A 23422-nucleotide genomic window follows, 5' to 3' on the forward strand; every position below is an offset into this window, starting at 1 on the left:
CAAACTAAGGATGATGGGAAAGAGAAAGGTAGAGTCAGGAGTCACCAGCCAGACGCAGAGGAATAGGAGATGAAGGTGCCATGCTAATAAAGGTACTGCAACATGGCAGAGCATAAATAAGGAATATGAATGAACTTAAAATAGAAGAGCTAGTTAGTAACAAGCCTGAGTTATTCATAACAAGACTGAGCATTCATAAGTAATATTAAACCTCAATGTGTTTATTTGGGAATTGCTGATGGAACAGAAACATCTTCCTACAAGTATACACACAATTCAAAGTTTCAAGACTCCATAGCCCACAAGTGCTTCCTTGAGAATGGAAACAGTGTACAAGAAGGCATGCCAACATGGTAGAGATGCAACGTCTTTAAAATGTGACAGACCCAGACTAAGATCAAACTTACAGATTTTTATCAACCATGTAAGTTTAAGCAACTGGCCATCCCAAAGCAGCAATATTTTATTTAACAAATGCAGATAAGAATAGTTTGGTATCACAGAGATGAAACCTGCAGAGCATCACACATAACACTTTGGGTGTGCTCCACAGTGAGTACTCAGTTGTAGTGTGGAGGTGCTAAAAATCAGTTCCTACTGTTAACCACGTGGGTGACCATCTTCTCACATCCTCAGGAGAGTGAGTACTACTCACTTGATCTAAACTACTGAGCCACAGCACACCAACAGGAAAATACAGGGAATTCCTCCATTCCTAGAGAGCCACTCTTGCAACGGGGCTTAAGTTGTACCCCCTTCTCACAGAGGACCTGCTCTTCATTCACAAAGGCAAATGGCAGCTTTTTCCTGCTCTATGAGGAGACTGATCTAAATAATGGCTTCTTTTTCTAGAAACTGGGATGTGGGCACCTGTCCTTACAACACTGATCTTCTGAAATGAAGGCAATTGTATCTCTCTTAGTTAGGGTCTCTTTACTGTGAAGAGACACCATGACCACCACAACTCTTATAAAGGAAAAAATTAAATGGGGGATACTTACAATTTCAGAGATTTAGTTTATTAACACTATGGTACAACATGGTGGTCTGTAAGCAGACATGGTGAAGTCGCCAAGTATTCTATATCTTGATGTAGGCAATAGTAAGTAATGAGACACTGGATATGACTTGAGCACATATGAGACCTCAAAGCACGCCTCCACAGTGACACTCTTCCTCTAAGAAGACCACACCTACTCCAAGAAGACCACACCTCCTAATAGTGGCACTTCCTTTGGGGACCATTTTCTTTCAAGCCACCACAGAATATCAATTCTGTATACTTTGAGAAGGAAGACTTTCAGTCAAGATCAAAAGGACATCTCACTTTTAAGGTTACAACACAGGCACCATCCTTCTCACCCAAGCCATTGCCCAGGTTCTTAGAACAGACATAATTCAGGAAGTGGGTTCCCAGAGACAAGACAGGCTAACAGTATACAACAACAACCCCCAACACAGCTCAGTGCTACTACCTAAATTTACAGGCCCCTGAGTCTGCGGCTACTTATGATAGACTTCTCTATCTTAAGACAACTGAGATAGTCTATCTACTATCTATTCCTCACAGGACTGGGAAAGCTGGAGACAGGTTCTGTGGTAAGGACTATGCATGCTGACCTATGAATTCAACTCGACCTTCTGCATTTTGAATCCACACATCAGGAGACAAAGCAAGCCCTTACTCTGCGAGTCCCAGGATGGTTTCTCTTTTGTACTGGTCATCAGCAGTAAACCGCTGCACATCCACACCCTTCCGCAGGCCTTGGAGGAGCTGAGCCTGGGTGAAATCCAGGAGACACTCATTGTAGTAGTGCAGTTGCTTGATCAGTGACACCAGGTCCTCAGGCCAGGCATCATGTCCATGCTGAGTCACATGCCTGGTAACCATCTTGATTAATTCTTTGGGATCAACCTATGAAAGTTGTAGAAAAATGTATTTTATATTCACTACACACATATGAGCAGGTATTTAAAAGAAGTAGAACATAGCTCCTGGAAATTTGTATGACACTTCTCACTGCTGGGTGAATTTAATCCCAGCCACCTAAAAGTCAACTGCAGAGGTGACACTTAATACACCTAAAGAAAAGGACATAGAGCTGAGTCTACACAGGCTTTCTGAACTCCTGCTTTGATCTTTTTTTTCCATCTTAAAAAATTTCTAAACAAATTAAAAATTAATAATTTCAGCTTTTCAACTACTATAAAGCTAAATCACATTTTTGTCCTAACCTGCTGATCACTTTTAATAATTCAGTCTGGGAAGACATTCTCATCCTCCCATTGCCTCTGGATACATTCCTGTGGTCCACCATAAATACTCTCAGTAAGAAAGTTACAGTTCAATAACCTCACTATAGATGGTAGACATCAAAGGAGAATATTTTCTTCAAGGAATAAGTGAAAAAAAAAGAAAAATAAAAACAAACTTATGCTTGCAAAAGTCAAAGGCACTTCTATATATACAAGAAAGTGTGCAAGAGGCAATGGTTTTGACTACTGACTCTGCTTGATTTGGGACTCAAAAGGACATGAGGCCTACAGTTCTTGGCAACATCTCAAAAAACAATAAAGTTAGTAAAAAAGAACAAAACAGGGAATCAACAGATGACAGGACAGGGAATTAGTGATTAAGTGGTCATATTTATTGACTGAATATTATATGTATACACACACACACGCACAAATATATATGTTGGTCTGAGAGTCAATAAGCAAAGCAGGCTCAGCTATGATTCTATAAATACAAATACAAATAATATCATATACTATAATGGCACAAGTCCATCATGATTTTTTTATTTTAATTTTAAATAGCTTGTTTTACATGTCAATCCCAGTTCCCTCTCCCTCCCCTCCTCCCGCACCCCCCCACCATCCCCCCCATCCTCCCACCCTATTGCCAATTCCTTCCACATAGGGGATATCTAGAGTCTGTCATTTCACTCAGGGTAGGGTCCAGGCACTTCCCTAAGAGTCCAGGCTGAGAGAGCATCCCTCTTTGTGTTATGGACACACGATGTCTGTTAGTATTCAAAGGATAAACACTGATCCACTGCTCAGGACCCCATAGGTTGCCCAGGCCTCCTCACTGACTTTCACATTAAGGGGGTCTGGATTGGTCCCATGTTGGCCTCCCAGCTGTTGGTCTGGGGTCCAAGAGCTCTCCCCTGTTCAGATCAGCTGTCTCTGCTGGTTTTGCCAGCCCATTCTTTGCCAATTTGTTCATCGCTCCTCTCTCTCTGTTGCTGGGTTCCTTGGGTTCAGTTCAGTGTCTCTAGGCATGTCTGTGAGGAAGTTTCTAGACTGTGTTCACTAAATAAGGTATGAAGACCTACCCTAAGTATGTGTGCACTCTCAGCAGAAAGAGTAGTACGCTTGTTCTTATGTCACAGAATCATTTAACAGCATCATTAGATTCTCTTTGTTCTAATACATTTCATGACAGAAATTCAAAGGCCATGTGGTGAACTAAATTCCAAAATGGAAGCACACAGAGTTTTGCATTATTTATACAGGCTGTAATTTGTATCCAGCAGGAAGTTTCAAGTACATATACTACCTTCACGTTCACATAAGGCAGAAGAACTTATTGATATCCTTTATCCAATCAATAAAATCAGGTGGCACCATAAGCAGATGTGCAGAAGTTAGCAGCTGGGTGACCTTGTGACAGTTCATTCTGAACTTCACAGACCTGCCTGTAATCTGAATGCAAGGACATCACAGCTTCCATGGCTGTGAGAAGCCTAAGAGAAAATAAACAAACCAAGCATGGTATGAAGTGAGGGTTCAAAACAAAACAACAACTATAACAAGGAATGTAAAACTTGCTGGAAAATGTTTTAAAAACCTTACAGTAATTGCTCTTGTATTACATAATTTATGCTTCCCTTCTCTTATTATATCATAGCATTTGGAGAAGAGAGACCGTGAGCATGTCATAAATTCATCTTTTCCAGAACACAACAAAATCTTCTACAAAGATAAGTGCATGGTAAAATGTTTAGGTCAGTAGTCCAGTGTGTATTTTTGTTTCCCACCTGGTAGAGAGGTAACTCAGAGTTCATTTCCTCCGTTTCTTCTCCAAGAAAGACTGTCAGTCAACACCCTCCTCAGCTTGTTGGAAAGCCCAAATAAGCTATTTTAAATTTTGCATTAGTTCTTTCGGAATTTTGTATGTGTTTCAATCATATTTACCTTCCCTTTCCCAAGTCTTTCCAAATCTCATCCCCTTCTATTCCCACCCAACTCTGCATGCTGTCTATGCTAATTTGTGCTGTCCAAATAGTCATGAATATGTGGTCTGCTCCTAGAGTTTTGCCGACTTGCCAAGCGCTACAGTACTCTTAGAGAAAATGGACCCTTCTTTTCCCAGCAGCTAACAACCACCAATGCCTCCTTGCTAGGGATGGAACCTCATGGCCACTCCTGTGTCTATGCTGGAACTGGTCTGGTTTGGGTTTCTACAGATCAGGTGCTTGCTGTCAGAACCATGGTGAGTTCCTCCTTAGAGTTATCCACTGACTGTAGGTAGCTTTTACAATCTCCCCACCCTCTCTTCCACTGATCCCTGAATCTTTGGAGGACAGGATGTGGAATGCATGATTCTTTGGGAGATCACCCTTCCATAGTCTCAGTCTCTGCACGTGAGACAGTTGTGAGTCTCTGTGTTGACCATCATCTCTGGCAGACAGAGGCTTCCCTAATAAAGCACTCCTTTCTCTCTACTCTTTTATAAAAACAAGCTACACACATTGCTTATTTTCAAGGCATTAAAACTTAGGAATTGACTAGAGGTAGACGTAAGCAATTTACAGGAGGCATCTGAATACTGTCAGTGCAGAACCAGAGGCTACAAGTCCTGGGAACTCCATGGAAGGAGGAATTGATCACCTCTCGATTGTCCTGGTGTTCTTTCTACAAGGGGGTAGGGAGATCTTCGCCTTCCTAGGATTAAAATCTATGAGTGCACACGAATTCAATCACTAAAATAAAATAAATCCTTGCAAATCCTTCCAGGTGTGGAAATGAGCTTCTACATCTCTCTTGCATTCTTCTGCTAAGTACTCAGAACTGATTTCTTGGTAAAAACATAATTTCAGACCAACAAATTACAGCTAATAGAGTCTCACGCAATGGACTATACTAACAAACTAGGCCTGTATGAAAAATTTTCATTTCACAATTTTGTACAACAAATTTATTTACTCTACCCATGGCATGTTTAAGAACAAAACCCCAATATTGAAGTGTTCAGGATGGAAGGCCAAGACTTCATACAGCTTGCCAAGTCTCAGCTAGCAGAAGAACGTGGAGGACAGGTGTCTCTTAAGACCATTTCTATATTAAGATGGACAAGGAACTAAGAACGCTTACAAGGCTGCTAAGCAGGTAGCATGGAGCACAAGGGCCTCACTCCCTAGCACAATGCCTTCCAGAAGCATCCTTTTATACTTGGCATTCAGGGACGGTATCTCTTAGAGCTTTAGGGCCAATGCACACATACTACCCACTACACATAAATGAGACCAGTCTCAAGTCCTTTTACCAAGGACAGCTGTTTTCATACCTGTGTGCATAACTGACTGTTGGAATGACCTGAGCTATTTCCAAGCCAGTCTTTTCTTCTTGAATAATAACTGTTTTAGACTCTAACAGCACTTCATGCTTGGCTCCCTGAGTACACAGCTTTAGGGAATCAACCTTCACAGGAAGGTGAATGGTGGTAGTATGTTAATTGTTGATGGCAGGTTTATCAGCATGACAAGTGCATGAATTATCAAAATATCTGTTAAGTTTAAACATGGTATTTTTTGGTATGTCAAATGATTGTGGAAACCATAAAAAAAGGGATAAGTTTTCACAAAGAATTCAAAGAGAAAGTAAAATTTCTTCTGCACAAGAAACAAATGAATTGGCCCCAGCGGCCTGGATTACAGGCATTTCTTCCTCATCAAATTGTATGGTTTTAAACTTGAAGTGATTTCTTCAATATAGCCCTTGTAAAGACTAACTACAACAAGGTGGATGAGTGCTGTAAACTCACCTGCCTGTGTGGATTATTTACTTACTGACACTATTATTTCCTCCCTTTCTTAAGGGACTTGGCTGGCTATTGATACTTCTAAATTTCAACTTAAATTTCAGTAGAAATTTCTCCATGAGCTCATCACTTTCTCAAAATATCCCACAGTAACTTTGATTCACTCCAATACTTCATTTGATAGACACACTCAGTCATCTGTACAAATGCAAAAACTTGTAAACTTCCACAAGTGTTTCACTTGAACTTTATATCAACCCAGCAATGTGGCGGGGTTGGAGGATAGGCAAGTGCTGCAGCTACAGCCCGCTAGCTGGGAAGAAAATTCAAACCACATGTCCTCCCACACACTATCCCTACACTACTTAGTCATCTCTCTGAGTGTTCTAAAACCAGCTTTCCACCTAACATGACTTGGGAATTTTTGTTGTCCAGAGTATTTTTAAACATCCATCTCTCTTGTCTCTACTCCATCCTGTTCTCCCTGAACCCTGAAGACACAATTTGTAAGTGTGAAAGCTTTCAGTATCTAAGGAGACTAAAAGATGTCATGGGTGGCTTTGGAACCTTCCATATTCAGTACTCAAGTGATACTGGAAAATATCACACAGGCTGGAAACTCCTCACAGCATAAATAAGGCACCAAAACTTTAAAAAGAATAGTGTGAAGAGTCATTCTACTTACCTCCACGACAGTAACAGTTCTTTAAGGGATGAATAAAATATGATTTCTTTAGAAAATATATTCTAGGCACTATGACGCCACGGTATGCACAGGTATTCTCAAAAAAGTCTGCTCACTGATCCTACTGAAGCAGCAAAAAGGAATAAGTCTATTGCATCTGATGGTCTCCATTTCTTGGTAATACAGCTTGTGACATTGTAAACAAGTGGTATGGTATCTCCTTTCGGGCTTTTATTTTGACAGTTTTCTATTTGGTATTAACAATTAATCTTCCATGAAATTTAGGTTGTCATCCCTGTTACATTTGCTACCCTAGCCTGTAAAGCTAAAGGACATGTGTCCATTTTTAACTGATACTGTCTCAGAGCTTTTAAACTGACAGCAAGATGTGATGATATATTATTTATGATTTACTAAAGCTTGACTGAGGGTTTAGAATGCAAAACTAACCACAAGCCATTGAGGTCAGACAATGGTGATACACACCTTTAATGCCAGCAGTCATACTAGCAAGCCAGAGCCAGGCAGTGGTAGCACACAACTTTAATCCCAGGACTCAGGAGACAGGCAGATGGATCTCTCTGAGTTCAAGGCCACCCTGACCTATACAAGAGTGAAGAGTAACAGAGTTCATACCTTTAATCCTAGCACTAGGGAGATAGAGACAGGAGTGATGTGGCTGGGTGTAGAAAGGAATATGAGGCAGGAGGAAGCAGGAACTGAGAGGTTTTGCCTCTGAGTATTCATGGAGAAGGATTGTCATTTCAGTTGGGTAGAGGTAAGATCTACTGGCTTGGCTGCTTTGCTTCTCTCATCTTCAACTTGAAGTTTGAACCCAATATCAGTCACTGGGTCTTTTTATTTTTCTTGCTACAGCAAAACCGTATTTCCAAACACATACACCACAATCACAAAGGTCAGATGTGAGTGGAAAGCGGGCACAGCACAATCTATCTGAAATACACTCCTCTAAACATGGATATCTGTGAACTGCTGCTGGACAGGCATGAAATGGAAACAGAATTTATTGAATACCATCTTCTCTACCTCCACATTTTGGCCACATGTGGATCTTGTATTAAGCATTAAAAATGAGATCAAATTAGGATGAAAGTTAATAGAGGCAGTAATTTTCTCATTTATCAATTGTATAAAACTGAAGAGAACTACTGGAGAGTGAGTCTGCTCCAAATGTCCCCAGAAAACCTGGAGAGCTCCAACCCCTGCTGGTTGGCTCAGGATAACAGCATCCTAATGCACAGGCAGTATCCTATCATTCTAGCTAAGGCAGTGTTCCCACACATCTAGCCACAGGGAGTGGAGAAACGAGAAAAGACTGGAACCAGAACCAGCTGCACTGACAAGTGAGTGAAAGTCAAGCTTCAAAGGGTGTTGCTACATGGAGGTAACAAATTGAAACCACTTTGCTTTCACTCTCGTGGATGATTCATCAGGAGTTTGTCATACTTAACTCCAAACTCAGCAGTGATGTTTGACGCAGAAGATGCTGAAGACAGTCAAGGAATGAGTCATTAGTCAGTGGAACACTCCTGTGTACTCCATGCACCCAGGTCCCCTAACTGCCTCTCCCTCCTCTGATCCATGCAGGTCAGGCCTCCCGTTTGCACATCAGAAACTCCTAGTGTCCTAATGTCCCACTGCACAGCAGTGGACAAGAGTTCTGAATTCATTCACATGCCAATTAGCAGTCACTGAGTATGCATAGGCAATGAGGTCCTGAGGATACAGGAAGAAATGGGGTTTTTGTCCTCCAATACAGCCACCGAATTGAGAGAAGACACATGGACATCACCTATAATATCCCAGGAGAGCCTTTTACCCTGAGTACACATGCAAGGAATAAAGAGATGGGAGAAAGAGGCCCATGTCTGTGGAGGAGGCAGGAAGGATATTCGAGAAGTTCCCTCATCTCAGATTCACTTGTCCGTAGTGTGCAGCAGATAGCTGGGCAGAAAGGATCATATCCACACATCCACAGAGGTACACACAGGATCATCAGTTCTGAGAAATTAACTTCAAAACAGCTAGACTATAATCTCTAAAGAGGCCAGGTCCGAACTGGGGCAGTGAGATAGGAAAGAGCTGTACACTGGAGTTTATCTGTCATGCACAGGAGCTGAGATTTCATATTACAGACACAGCACCACATATAACTATCCTGTTGGGAATTTCCATTAGACTTGTACACCAGAAAGATCACTCAGGTCAAAAAAAGAAGTGACACTCTCTCTTTTGCAAAAAAGCCAGAGTGGCAGCATGCCCAAGTAATGAGCAGAGAAAACCATGACAGGATGTCACTTTCTACTGGAGTAACCTTGAGCAAGTCACCACAGCCCTTTGAGTCATTTTCTGCACAGTTGTGCCCTGCACAATGGAGCTGCTTACAGGGCCCAATGGAGGATAGATGTGAAAGCATTTTAGAGCAGACAAGTGGCTGTAAGGTTCACTTTATATTTCCACTATGCACTGGCAGCTCGGATGAACATGTCGCTCAGCTGACTGCTGGCACAACCCTTCCTAACACCCCCTCAGCCAGTGGGGAAGGCCTGGACACAGACCTTTACCTTGTGATAAAACACAACGGGACGTGTGGCTGAACGATGAACACTTCTGTGACCTTGGTATTGCTGTTTCCTACCCAAAATGCTCTTCCTATAGGTGTCTACACAGTGATACTAACGGTTTTGTCTTTACTCAAGGATAAGCTTTATCAACTGATACCTTTCCTGACCCTTCTAGGTAGTACACACACACACACACACACACACACACACACACACCTCTCTACTTCCCATTAGTTATCTTTACATTTTGCTCATGATAGTACGTGGTAGTCTGAATGAGAAGTACTCCTGCATTTGAACACTTTGCTCAGTGACGGTGGCACTGTTTGAGGAGGTTATGGAAAGTTTAGGAGGGACAACTTTTTTGGAGAAAGGACATCACTGGGGCCAGCTTTGAGTTTATAGCCTCACTCCACCTACAGTTCACTCTCTACTTTGTGTTCATGTGGAAGATGTGATCTCTCAGCTTCCTGCTCAGGCCTCTTGATGCCAGGCCTCCCCTGCCATTATGGACAGACACTCTCTGGAATCCTAACACAGAATAAACTCTTTCATAAGTAGCTTTAGGTCACGGTGTCTTATTGAAAGAGCAAAATGTAACTAATACAGGCCTGATTCCCCAGGAGAATGCAATGCCTACCTGTGGGATGACTGCCTGGCACAAAGTAGTCACATGTGAGACCGTCACTAAAAGGCTGTACTACAGCCATCTTCCTGAGAAATGTTTATTATTAGCCCTTCATATTCCAGGACCTGCTCTAAGCACTGGGAAAGCTAATAAATACAACAGACCCTGCCTCCAAATACCTCACTATCTAATGAGTATAAAGTCCCTAAAAAATCGTGTGCACACCATGAATAGGCACACGCAGGCTAGGTATGTGAGCAATGCCTGCACAGATTGGGAGTGTTCTGGGAAGCTGCTCCAGTGAGATGGTGAGCAATGACGAAGGGTGAGTAAGAGCCAGACGTGAATGTTTGTACACACTTAGTAACCCTTCCAGGGACTGTGCACACTTAGAACTTTCAGCTTTCAGTAGAGGAAGCAGAGTAAATATGATTCTAACCAGAATTTTCCTCCAAAGAATTCTTTAGAAATTACTTTGAATGTGAAACCAAGAAAGGGACAAGGTGTGACTCTGTTGCAAGGTTTCTTCCTCAAAGCTGTCTCTTGGAGTATATGCTGAATCTGCATTTGGTTCTCTGGTCTGTAGTATTCATTACTCTGATCTACACATCATGCGACTATCTTTTTTTTTTTTTAAACAAACAGGACCAATTTATTTTAAGGATTCCAGGCGATGTCCCAATGTCAGTGAGTGTTTCCGTTTCTTGTGCCTTCCGTCAACTACATTCCTTTACAGTTGTTCAGTAAAAAGCAAGGCATACATATGGCCCAAAGTCGAAAGCACTAACTTACCTCTGGCAAGCAATTTGCTAAGGAAGAAATACCTCCCCTAATGGTTACCATAGTCTTTGATAAACTTCAATTTAGAAGAATGACACATCAATGGGTATTCCAGCAAACTAAGGCTGACAACATAAGATCATGGTACCAGAGTAAACAACAACAAAAAAATTCCCAACTTCAAGAGACCCTGTCCACCAACACATCACCTCCCTGCCCTCTTGAAAATACCAATTATTACTTTTGATGAAATCCTTTATATCCTATTTAGAAAAAAATTTTAAGTTGATACTTAAAAGAATTTTTAACAATTTTCCACAACTATCTGATAGACTGATGCCCCTTAAGTTCAATTTATACAAGGCTTATTTTTGTATAAGACAATCATTTTCGAGGGGAAGATGTTATCTCACTTGTATTTTTAAAAATCTGTTTTATATATAAAATGTAGCATCATCACACTGCCAGATAGCCTTCTGACCCACTCTTATTATAGATGTGTCAGTCACATTAACAAGGTCACAACTACCAAGCATTTTGCTTCTTGGATAGAACTATGCAGGTGACAAAAAAGTCTCCTTCCTTTTAAGTAGGAGTGACTGGTTGAACAACTTTATGATTGCAAAGCAGCTGTTAAGAACTTAGTATTTTATCCTCTTTCTTGCTGTGCAAGGTTACTGCGATGATACGGCGGTATCTGTCGGTACTTCCATTGTATCTCAACCATCTAGGAATTACTGGCAGCACCCACAACAGGCATAGTGGGATGGGAGTGATAAAGAATCCATCTCAGATCATTCCTGTAGATCTGTTTATATCAATCACGGTGAATTTATACAAACTCTACTTACAGCTTTAAAACAGTACTATGCAATACACTACTATACTATTACAAAATACCTTTTCTGTAAATGCACTGCAATTTTTCTTGGGTGTTTTTGTAGGCTTATTTTTATCATTATTCCAAATGCTAACAACCAGATATTTCAAAAGCCCAAATATAAGTTAGTTTTTTGAAATTATTTATTTGAGTTAAAAAGAGTTCTGTAGGAATACTGACCCATTTGACCTAACTTTCAAAATAGTAAAAACAAAAGTTTTTTTAAAAAGCCCAAACACCCATATCTGCTACATATGACAAAAATCTTTGAACTCCCAAACTACTGAAAGATCCCAAGTCAGCATACCTATGGAATCACACAAGACAAAGCAGAAAGATTGTGGTTTTTCACACAAACTGGATTATCTTTGCCCCGATGGTTACAAGAAAATGGAAAAATCTGCCTTTGAATCATACAGAGATTTAAATAAACTCTTTTACTTCCTGTAAGAAACTAAAATGTTTCTTATTCTGTAATTATAAATACTCATGACACTCAAACTATTTGTGGTCAGTTGTTTATGGTTTTGAGATTAGACTAAATGGTCTTTAACACTAGATTATGTATAAAATACTATTTCTGGTATTTGTCCATCTTCTATTGAAGTGCCATTGTTATTGCCAAGGGAGCTGAAAAATAAGAAACAGTCTTGCTGGCAGCAGAGGTCACATGTATTACTTTCCTCAGTCCTTTTGTGCCATAGTGAGAATCTGCACCCTTGAGTGTTTCCCATGCTGTGTAGTATACATTGGGCAGGATCTCTATAGGTTCTTTGAACATGACCCTGAATGTGTTAGCAGTCCTGTCACAACTAAATCCACTATTAGTGTCCCAAGGTTTGTTTCCTTTCATATTCAATGATCTGTATATTCATTTGATAATCCGTGGGCCCATGAATAGTTCCATACAAACCAAATCCAACTACAGAAATTCTTCTGTTAACTGAGAACCTGATTCGATCACTTGTTCTACTTTAACCCCAGTGGGTCTCTACTTGGTGGAATCTACTGACGCAGCACTCCTTTCCTCTCTGCAATCCTTGCCCAATGTCTATGCCATCAGGATGTGCGATGCCTCCTTCCAGCAATGGGGTCAACCAAATATGTACTCAAGCCTTGGAAATTACAAACAGCAGCAGTAGAATTCTGGCTTCTTTTAAAATTGTTTCTCTTGGGTGACTGCAACCATGACCAAAAGCTAATGAATACAATGACAGCCTGAAAATGGGGTGAGAGGACCCCCTTTTAAGCACCTACACTGCATGTCAATCATATCCAGAAAACAAAGTCAAACATACTTTGAAATTTAAAATCATCATCTAGGAAAATATTCATGTTTACAACAAACTACAATGCATTTGGCAAGGTAAAACTTCACTGTGCTTCAACAAATTGGTGTCTTGAAGCAAATTATTTGTTTCTTTTGTATATAATATAATACTAATGAAAATCAGCACAAAATAAACTCACCACAAATACCTACTTAGTTCCTATTTAATCTCTACAAGAAGACACCTATGCTAGTTTAAATGAGAATGGCCTCCAGAGAGTCATGTGATTGGAATCTTGGTCCCCAGTTGGTGGAACTGTTTGTGAAGGTGTGGGAGGTGTGGCCATGTGGGTGGGGGTGTGGCCATCACACTGGATGGGCCTTGAGCTTTCTAAAGACTCAGGTCATCCTCAGTGCCTTTGGCCTGCAGCTTGAAATGTGAGCTCTCCTTGCCTTCACTCTGCCATCAAGATTCCAGTCCTCTGGAACCAGAAGCCCAGTTAAATGCTTTCTTTCTGAAAGTTGCCTTGGTCACGGAGTTTTGTCCCAGCAATAAAAAAGAAACCAATGCAATACCTCACTAAAGAAACTTGAATGAAGAAAGCTTTGCATCGGCATGTAATTTCAAAGGATCCTGTTCATCACAGCAGGGGAAGCATGCCAGTTAGAACTGCTAAGTGCATGGAGGCGGTGACTCACAGTGTGATTAGTTCCCATCTTGAAAGATCAGAAAATACAGAACTTGAACCAAAAGTCGAAGTAGATATTGCCTCCAAGCCTTGACCAGTTAGCAATTTCTGCTACACATGTCAATTCCAAAGATTCCAAAGCCTGCAGAACCAGTGTCATGGCTGAAAGCCAAGTGTCAAACCTGTGAAGTATGTCCCATTAAGGCCATTATACTCCTTACATATAACCACTTCATTCTCTCAGTCTATACCATGACCCATTGATATGCATTTATTTTAATTTGTTTATAGTGTTGGACACTGAACCCAGGACTTGAACACGCTTTTCTATTGTTTTCCGGATGACATTTCATGATTTATATAAAAATATCTGAGACTTTAAAAAAAAACAAAATTACTAGAGTAATTTTATGTATGATTAGCAACTATAGCTGTAGAAAATAGCAGTGACAACCATGAAAGAAATTACAGTCCCCAAATAAATGCCTCACACTTAGAGGGCATCAGAACATAGTGCTTGCTTAGCCAGACACTACTAAGGTATAAAACTGACCTGGGAACAATGGTCACCCAACAGTGGTCCTAGGAAGATAACCCTGTGCTGTAACAAAATGGTATAACACACTCTCCTTTTAAATGAAAACTGAAAGATGAAAGCAATTGTTGTCACAAGTTGTGTTTTGTCACATGCTTTATGGTCTAATTTGTTTAGAATGGCTATGACAGTGAAACTTTTGACACACCTATGAAACTATTTCTTCAGTGTCTGCCTTGGTCAGAGAAGGAGAATCATGCTTCGTTAGAATATGGACATTAGAGCTGTGCACAGTGTGAAAGTCTGACCTATTTACTTAGGCATTTGAGTTTTCTTAAAACAATCCAAATCAAATAACAGACCATTCTCCAACGCTGATCACTACATGTGCTTCACACAAGTAATTTTGGAGGACTTTCCAGTCATGATGGCCACACTTTTGGTCTACAACAGAGGGTAGTAGTGCTGTCACTCGGATATAGCAATAAAGGACTATCTGAAGATGGGGGCAAATGTGGGCATGATTACATGATGAAGACCCATCACCATTGATGAAACCAGGCTGTGATCCGGGACTTGCAAACAGAGAGGACTAAACAGCATGTACACATCGACTATGGGAGGGATGTGAGCAGCTGTTTCAAGCTCCTGCTGCCTTGATAACTCTACCATGATGGCACGCACCTCGGCCTGTAAACAGTTAAACCTTCAATCCTGTAAGCAACGTTTCCCAAGAATGGGAAAACACCTCTACTATGCTGATTTAGAAAACCAGCCTCCTTCGGAGACGGTAAGTAAAAAAACAAATTCTGCCGTTCAGTGTCTCCTAAGAGCTTAGTAAAATCATCTTTGAAAAGAAATGAGAGAATCAGGAGTCCCCATTGGTATTAGACAATCGCCTCTTCACACTATGTGGGAAGGAGCTATACCTCACAGAAAAAAAGGCCAGGGCCATCTGTGGGAAGCCAAGGCAGAAAAGGAAAAAAATACTTATCTTGATTATTCAGAAAAGCTATAACTCAACTCACTAGTAGAGTAGAATCCATAAGGACTCACCCTGTAAAGAGGATGGCACCTGTCCCTGAAACATGGAGCCAATCGGGCATAAATCTGTAGGCTGTAGTAGTATGCTGCCAGCTGGAGAGACAATGCCGAGTGAGCCTGCTTCTCAAAACACTTGTTAGCATCTAACACCTAGGAAGAAGCGACAGAGAAACAACTCAGAATTCATCACATGCTGATTACCCTAGGACTATGATTCAAACTTCTATCGCATCAATTTGAGCTCCCCGGCCCCCCATAACATGCACTATGAAAATTCAGAAATAAAGTAGACATTTCTATATAAAAGTGGATTGAAACATGAACTGAACATTAAAGTTAGCAGTATACAGTTTGGTCTCTGGTACCCAGGCATTATCAGGAAAAGAGGACACACACAATTCACTCTTGCACCAACACTGACTTCCAGGACAGGCTTTCATTTACCTGAGTTCTAGTTAGTATGGTAAGCTTACCTGTGGTAAGGCAAGGAGATAAGCCAGGGCCAGTGTCATGTCATTCGCCAAAGCATCACTTGCTAGTTGTAAAAGAACTGAAGGTAGAGGGGATAAAAATAAAAACTGTGTTACTTGGGGAGGAACTTGCTTTGTTACTTTGCTAAAGAGCAATGCTGTAAAACTCCTACTAAATATGCATACTTGACATGTGAACCTGAGCTGCTCTCTGCCTTGGTCAGAGAAGCCAAGGGGCTGTAGTCAGTGGACAGATGCACGACAGGTTATGACCGGTTGCAGTGCAGAGAGCGAGAGGTGAGTGCTAGCCCCAAATGAAACATTTATGGCAATACCTCCACCCCCACCTTCCAGGTGTAGGGCCCACAGAGGAAAAGGAGGCAAAAAGGAGATGGGAGGAGCCCTGTGAAACACTGCCTTCTGTAGCTGATGGCAACTGCTGAGGGAGAATCACTCTTGTTAAGAAAGTGGCCACCAGGGACTGCCCACACACACGGGTGACACTAACTGGGCATAGTGGAGTACAAAAGAAAAGGGGGTATGGGACTGGAGGGAGATCTGTTCAGGGATCTATGTGGAAAACAAAATGGAAATGGCAGAGAAAATATGGTTATTGTATATATGTATGATATTCTTGAGAATAGAAGAAAATCTTTAATAATTACCTTACACTGCTTAAGGATCCACATGGCACTTAGTTAGAAGTATCATGCTTAGACTTGTATGACTTCAAGGGACAGTTTAAGACTCTTTAATTGCTCACAAAAATCTACTTGGTACTGACTTAACATCAAACTATGTTAAACAGATTAACTACATTAATCCCTCTGTAACTGGGAAATTCTGAAGTGTGTGTTACTAACACTAGAGCTACTCCTATCACAGCAGTTCTTACAAAGTTCAAGCATAAACACATCCATGATAGGTTCTCAGAACTCAGTCTCTTCAAAGACTAGGGATGTGCTGCACAATCATTTGTATCAAGAACAGCTAACTAGGAGTGATTACATGAATACCATAAGACCAGAACAGTAGGATAGCTTCATAAGGAGCTGCAGAGATGGCTCAGTAGTTAAGAACACTGGCTGCTTTTCCATAGAACCCAGGTTCAATTCCCAGAACCTACATGATAACTCACAATTACCCATAACGTCAGTTCCAGGGGAACCAAGGAACTTTGTGAGCACTAGACACATACATGGTACACAGATATACATGTATTCACGCAAAACACCCATACACATAAAATAAAAATTAAAAATAAAAAAATGTAGCTTTGTAATTTAAGACAAAAGCCTATGTTATGAACTAAATCACCATCGTTTTGTTCTTTCCAAGAACAACCCTCTTGCTCACTGCCATTTGCTTTATTCGTGCACTAAACTTCTCTAACCATTAACAGGTTTTCCACAAGATGACAAGCATCAACCTGCCACTGTCATAATTTTAAGAGAACAGCACATTGCCAGGCAGTGGTGGCACATGCCTTTAATCCCAGCACTCAGGAGGCAGAGGCAGGAAGATCTCTGTAAGTTCAAGGTCAATGTGGTCTACAGAGTGATTTCCAGGACAGCCAGGACTGTCTTGAAAAACCGAGAGGGAGGAGTAAGACAGACAGACAGACAGACAGAGAGACAGAGAGACAGAGACAGAGACAGAGAGACAGAGACAGAGAGAGAACAGTACATTGCCAATCAGTTCTGGATTTACACACAATTTGTTTTGATAACGATACATCCTACTTATGTGTGACATTAGTCACATTCCTTGCAATCATTTACACTCACAATGTGACCTCATTGCTTAAAAAGCATACACACTCTCAAACACCATCATAGAGACAGCTGCACCCCATGTTTATTCCTGCTTTATACACTATTGCAATGAATTGGAATCAACCTGTGTGTGTATACACCAAATATATGAATATGACAAATTTATAGCTGAATAGTATTCCATCAATGAAATCACAAAATATACAGGAAAATGAACCAACTTAGAATGACATTAAGGAAGGCCACACAATCTTAGAAAGAAAAATCTGCATACAGTCCTTCATTTGTGAAATCTAGACAATAATATATGTACAAATGTGGACAAATGTATATGTGGGTACTGTATAATAGAAAGATAGAAAAAGAACAAGACAGGATAACGATTAGGGGATGAAGATAGGCAAAATACAGACAATGAATATAAGTTATAAACAAAGATATACATCTACTTTTGGCTAGCTCTGTTATAATTTTCATTTCTTGTGGTAGACAAATGCATACAAATATTCCACAGTGAAAGAGAAAAGTTCGACGTGAGGCTCTGGAGGCTTGATGTAGGATGGCTGCTGTACCTGGATACAAGCTCACTGGAGTGTGAGTGTGAGTGTGTGCGTGTGTGTGTGTGTGTGTGTGGGAGTGTGAGTGTGTGTGTGTGTTTGCTTGAAACTTCTGAAAAAGATTATTTTTTTTAAAGAATCATACTAAAGTGAAAGAGAACACTGTATGAATAAACCAAAGTGAATGGAATTTGATTCTGGAAATACATTACAGGATTCCCACAGGAATTTTGCCTTACTTAGACAAATATTAAAGTTATTAGTATAATCTGAGCTTAGTTGATGGCTGGAAGAATGAGCAACAACCTACAAGTGTCAAAGGTTGCCCTAGAATACAAATTTTCCTATGGTGATTCAAAGAGAAAATACTGTGCTTTCTCTACCCTGCCTCTTCTCAAAGTGCTCCATTTCTGTAAGGAAGAGATACATCCACAATGTGCTCTCCAAGCCTTTGGAACCAAATAAACCACAGTCGGGCCTCCAAAGAAATCATAAAATTCTAGAGACATTTTTAATCAAAATATATCAAAATCCACTTCCAAATTTATCCTCTCTTTCAATATTAAGAGAAACCTCTCTAAGTAAATATTCCCTAAAATACAAAGCAATCCTTGTCATTAAGGAATGAATGGATTAGGACAAAAGCAAGTCTCTAAACAAACAATTTTAAAGTGCAATATAAAAAGCCTAAATCAAATTTTTACCAACAATTACAGGAGCAAGACAGAAGTCCAAGATGACAACTATGTTCCTGAAGATCTCAAGTTTAAGGATGAACTACAGCAATGGCTCTATGTTTTAGACACCTGAAAATAAGAGAAGGAAGCATGCCAAGCTTAGACTGCTAAAGATACAGGACTAGTTAAGACAACTTGAATTGTACATCACAAAAACCCTGCATACAGTGGTCAGTAATGAGACTTTCATTTCCCAGGTAGCTCGCTGGTGAGCGGGGAAGTTCTGACCAATGTCTACGTCACACTGTATTACTCAGCAGCTGTCTACCAGTTCTCTGGAAACCTTATTTTAAAGAAATTCCAATGTTTCACATATTGAGAATTTTTCCCTATTAATTTTATTTATTGAGGGTTTTTCAAATGTGACCTTTAATTGAAACCTGACCTAATCTATTTCCACTTCTCCTCCAACTTTCTTCAGATTAACTTACTCTATCTGAATCCACTCATCTCCTGCCAGGGATCCCTCAGGAGCATCTACCTCACGTGTTGTGGCTTTGCTCCAGCTAGCACAGGACCTGGCTTCCCAGAGCTGTGGCTGGAGCCAAGCTTAGTCCCACCTGGGAAATTAAGTCCCATTATTGACAATCTTCTCATCACATCTTTATTGGAACAGCAATTCAACTTTTCTTTGATTCACTGTTCCAAAAATCAAAGCATCATCAGGGAATTAAAGTATGCTTCCACATGGGATGCTCCTAGGCATATGCTTACAATGTGGAAGATATTCCAAAGCAAACAAACAAGGCAACAAAAGAGAAATGACAGAAGTTACAATAAACAATCTCCAGCAGACATTTCCAAAGGGAAAGTTTTCATCTGCATCAGAAATTCCAGAAAGCTTATCTATGAAAAGAGCTATACTATATTCCAGATATAAGTCCCCAACTGTTACTAATATCTCTGAACTTAATAATATACATACACAGTTTATATCAAAAACAGTAAAATAGGAACTAGGCAATTTTCATGAACTATGAGTAGTGACAGGCATCTCACTTGAAGTTTTCTCTAAGGGTCATCATTGTCCTAGCAGTGAAAGCCATCACTGTAGACACAAATGTTTGCTCCAGTGCAACACCACCCACACAGATGCCAGATGCACAGCTATGCCCATTACATTCTCTATTTTCTGCCTTTACAATGCTTTGACATTATGGAGTCATTGCTAATCTTAGAGGAGCTGTCCTCCCAGAGCTAGCGGATGATGGGCATGATGCACACTCTGTGAACATACATTTGACATGCACCAGTTTCTCTGATCTGGTTGTTTTATACAATTATTTCTCTTAAATCACTCCAGGTCCTGGTACTAGACAACTAGAGTCTAAATCCATAGCCTTGGGCTACCCAGTCTACCCAAAGTTAACCTTGCCAATGTTCCCTCCCCTCTTAAGAGATCAGTAAAGGCATTTATTATGCATGCTGTCCTTGGCCCTTCCAGTCACTGCTGCCCACCAGATGTTTTTACTATTGTTTTAGGGATCTATATCGATCACCTCCCCTCATGACAATCATTTTCATACCTAAGTGTCTGCACACCTAAGGAAACCTAAAATTCCAGGTGCAGTTTAGAATAACAACCAGGGCAAAATCTAGACCTATACAGTGAAACTTAGACAAATGAGAGAGAAGGAAGGAAGCCATCTCCATAATTAGACTGCCCTGGAAAAATGACCAGGTCCTCTTGATTTGAGTTTCAGCACAGAGATTGTTTCAGATCTAGGAGGCTCTGCTGTACCTGACATAGGGCACTTTTACCAGCACGTTCTATGATCAGCCAATAACCATAGCCATTAACAATGTGCTGCAAAGCATTTCAAACTCTCCTATAGGGGATAAGCAGACAATAATAGCCTCGTGTCCTCTCAGTTCAGGCTTAGAGGTGCAACAAGTTAGAAAACACCCTTCTGGTTTTCAAAGCATCCAGGACTGGGGTCTGAACACATGGCCTCTTAAGCAAGGAGCAAGTGAAGCAAGGCAGGGAGAGTGCAGGGCAGTCTCTGCAGGCAGACCTCTCAGCCACTCCATCAGCCACTGGCTAAAAGTGCCGTGTTTCAGTTAGGACCTGTTTTCATTTTCCCCCCAAATACTGAATGAATGATAAGTCCTTTTTGTAAGAGGTAGCACAGGTAAAAGAGGCAATTACTTCCATTTTATATAAATGATAATTCTTAATGAATTAATAATTACATTTAAACAAGAAGCCCAATTTCATTCAGAAGGAACGGTATACTCAAACAGCCACCCCTGATTAATGGGACGTGTCAGCCCACAGCTGTGTTTGCTGTTGCCTATCACGCCCAGGCAGCACTCAACAGCAGTTGAATCTGTTGCCCCTCATCTTCTCTGTAGAAGATGGCAATGATTTCCATTCATCTGCAAAGGAGACTTCAGAGTTCTAGTAAGCCCTTCCTTTCCTATGTGCCTTCTGACAACACACAAGCCAAGGGTGTCTGGAGGAAAATATTCTTCCTTTGACAATTAGCCATTCTAACACCTCAACAGTGTTCCTTCCTTTTCATTGTTCATCTTAAATGAGTGGTCCGCGCATGGTATTCACTGCCTTCATGTCTACTCCCTGAGTTCTGCATCCCTATGTCACAACTGATGTGAGACCACTGACTGTGAAACCCAATTTTCTTTACTTTTTTCAACTCTCAATATGGCACTGTACAACGGTAGATGATTCTGTCTATGGGTTTCAACAGCATGGATTTCCCTACACTTGTCTCCAAATGGTCCACTCCTCTACCTCTTCTTCCCTAAGTGGGTGGTGAAGGTGGCTGTCATTTCTTTATCTTAATCCCACTTTACAGTCTGCCCTGTGGAAAATACCCCCACAAGATTGATGTCAATGGACACTAGTCTATTTCCCTTTTCCCTCAACACATTTTAGAAGATTTACATCGCTAAATGTCTTCCCGTACAAATAAGTATGTCCAATGTTCAATCTCACTGTTGTTCACCTTTTCCTCACAGAAGCTTCCTTCTAGAACAGTTGTCCAGGTCTGATCCCAGCATTCAGCCAGCTAAGCTGACTCTTAACCTCAGATGTGGCCTACTAGAAACCCAGGTGTCCAGGGATGGCCCCATAACAAACCCAGCTAGTATCGAATAACACTTTCTTTCCATATAAGATCACAACTCATTAATTTCTTCCACCCCAGCCCGGGGTCTCTCCTAACACATCAGCCATTAAAGTAAACTAATGGGAGGACTGGAAAGGGAGGACACCATGCCTCATACTACCCTTGGCATCAAAGATTTCCATACTGACTGAAGAAAATCAGTCAAAGGAACTTCACATCAAATTTAAAATACATGTTTTTTTTAAAGAACTGTTCTATATTTTAGCAGTGTGTGAGTTTAATTTGCAATGCTAGTCTGCAAACCTTGGAAGTAATTCATTTTTCCAGAGAAGTTAAGCATTCAAAATCAGATAATCTGTTCCAATCCTCTAGAAAACACTCCAGGTGATTCCGTTCCAGAACTAAATGCTCAGAGCAAAGTCACCCATATTATTGATTTGGAAATCAATTAATTAAATCATTCATTCAGCTAAATAATGATTAATTTTTTTCAGTTGGTTTCCAGAAAAACTTTTTCATCAACTTTATTAAAAGAATCTAAAAATTCAAATTATCTGTGGAAGTTTAATGTGTGCTATAATCCACATCAAAAGCCATCAAGAATCACATTCCTACCATGATTTTAAATTTAACTAAATTTAGTTTCTATTATTCTTCAGTTCCACTGGGTTTCTGGCCATTGTCTGATGGTATAAAACTATTACACATATCTTCTCTATATATTAACATTATCCATAGAACCATGTTAGCTAGTTCAGAACATGCTTCACTAAAAACTAATCCAAATAAAAGAGGTTATTATTAACAAGATTCGTAGATTAAATGTTCACCACAAATTAAGGGCAGGTACAAAATATCCTTTCTTAGTCCTATAATATTTTTATTCAATAATATTGGATATTAAAAAAATACCAGGACACAGAACACACAGGTGCCCTGAAATCTTACTTACCCCACCTCCAACACACAAAAATGCATTCAGATCAATGGAGAGCACAGTCTAGATCCACTAACCCGAGAACCATGGTACCACACCACCCTTCACCACCACAAGAACAAACAATCACTTTGAATGTCCCAAGCAGACCACCCTGTTGCTTCTGGAAGGATTGACAGCAGATGCAGCAACCAGAGGCTGAACTGCAGATTGAGCAGAACAGACAGAAAACACTACATGTGGCTTCTCTGTCCTGCCAGGAAAAAGGGCCCAGAACACAGAGTTTGAAGGAAGTGGGGGAGATACTGTGGTTGGGATGAGCGAATGTCGGAAAAACTACACACACACATAATCTTAACTACAATTTCATAATCTAACGAATCCAAATCTAAAGATTCTGAAAGAAAAAGTTTTCAATTTAATATGTATGTAAGCGTCAGTATTTCTTAAAATTCTCTAAGTGATTCTAATATGTAATCAATAAGGAGAATATGAGAGGTAGATCCGGATAAAAGGGTAAAAATCATAATTGGATTGTGAAGTGCAAGGTGGAAGCCGAATACACAAATCAGAAGATATCTAAGCGCAGGTACACAGATGGTGCACCACTGTGACATCACCCAAGAACTCAGGCCAGGGAGGGAATACCTACACTATGAACTCCCTCTACAGATTCAGGAACTTCAGCAGAGACAAATAGGATAACAAT

The 23422-nt window shown here is 40.5% G+C and overlaps 1 protein-coding gene across 6 annotated transcripts in view; it reads right to left on the minus strand.

Moving 5' to 3' along the window:
- Nbas (NBAS subunit of NRZ tethering complex) overlaps window positions 1-23422 on the minus strand; it is a 275296-nt gene that overhangs the window by 87568 nt on the left and 164306 nt on the right. For all 6 annotated transcript variants that reach the window (XM_005079052.4, XM_013119856.3, XM_013119857.3 and 3 more), the window contains exons 39-41: window positions 15619-15695; window positions 15158-15295; window positions 1686-1915 (exon numbers count right to left, since the gene is read on the minus strand). In XM_005079052.4, the coding sequence (XP_005079109.1) occupies window positions 1686-1915; window positions 15158-15295; window positions 15619-15695 (445 nt within the window). The remainder of the gene's footprint in view (window positions 1-1685; window positions 1916-15157; window positions 15296-15618; window positions 15696-23422) is intronic.

Source organism: Mesocricetus auratus, unplaced genomic scaffold, assembly GCF_017639785.1.
Source record: "Mesocricetus auratus isolate SY011 unplaced genomic scaffold, BCM_Maur_2.0 Super-Scaffold_100024, whole genome shotgun sequence".
In the NCBI taxonomy this organism is placed as follows: Eukaryota; Metazoa; Chordata; class Mammalia; order Rodentia; family Cricetidae; genus Mesocricetus; species Mesocricetus auratus.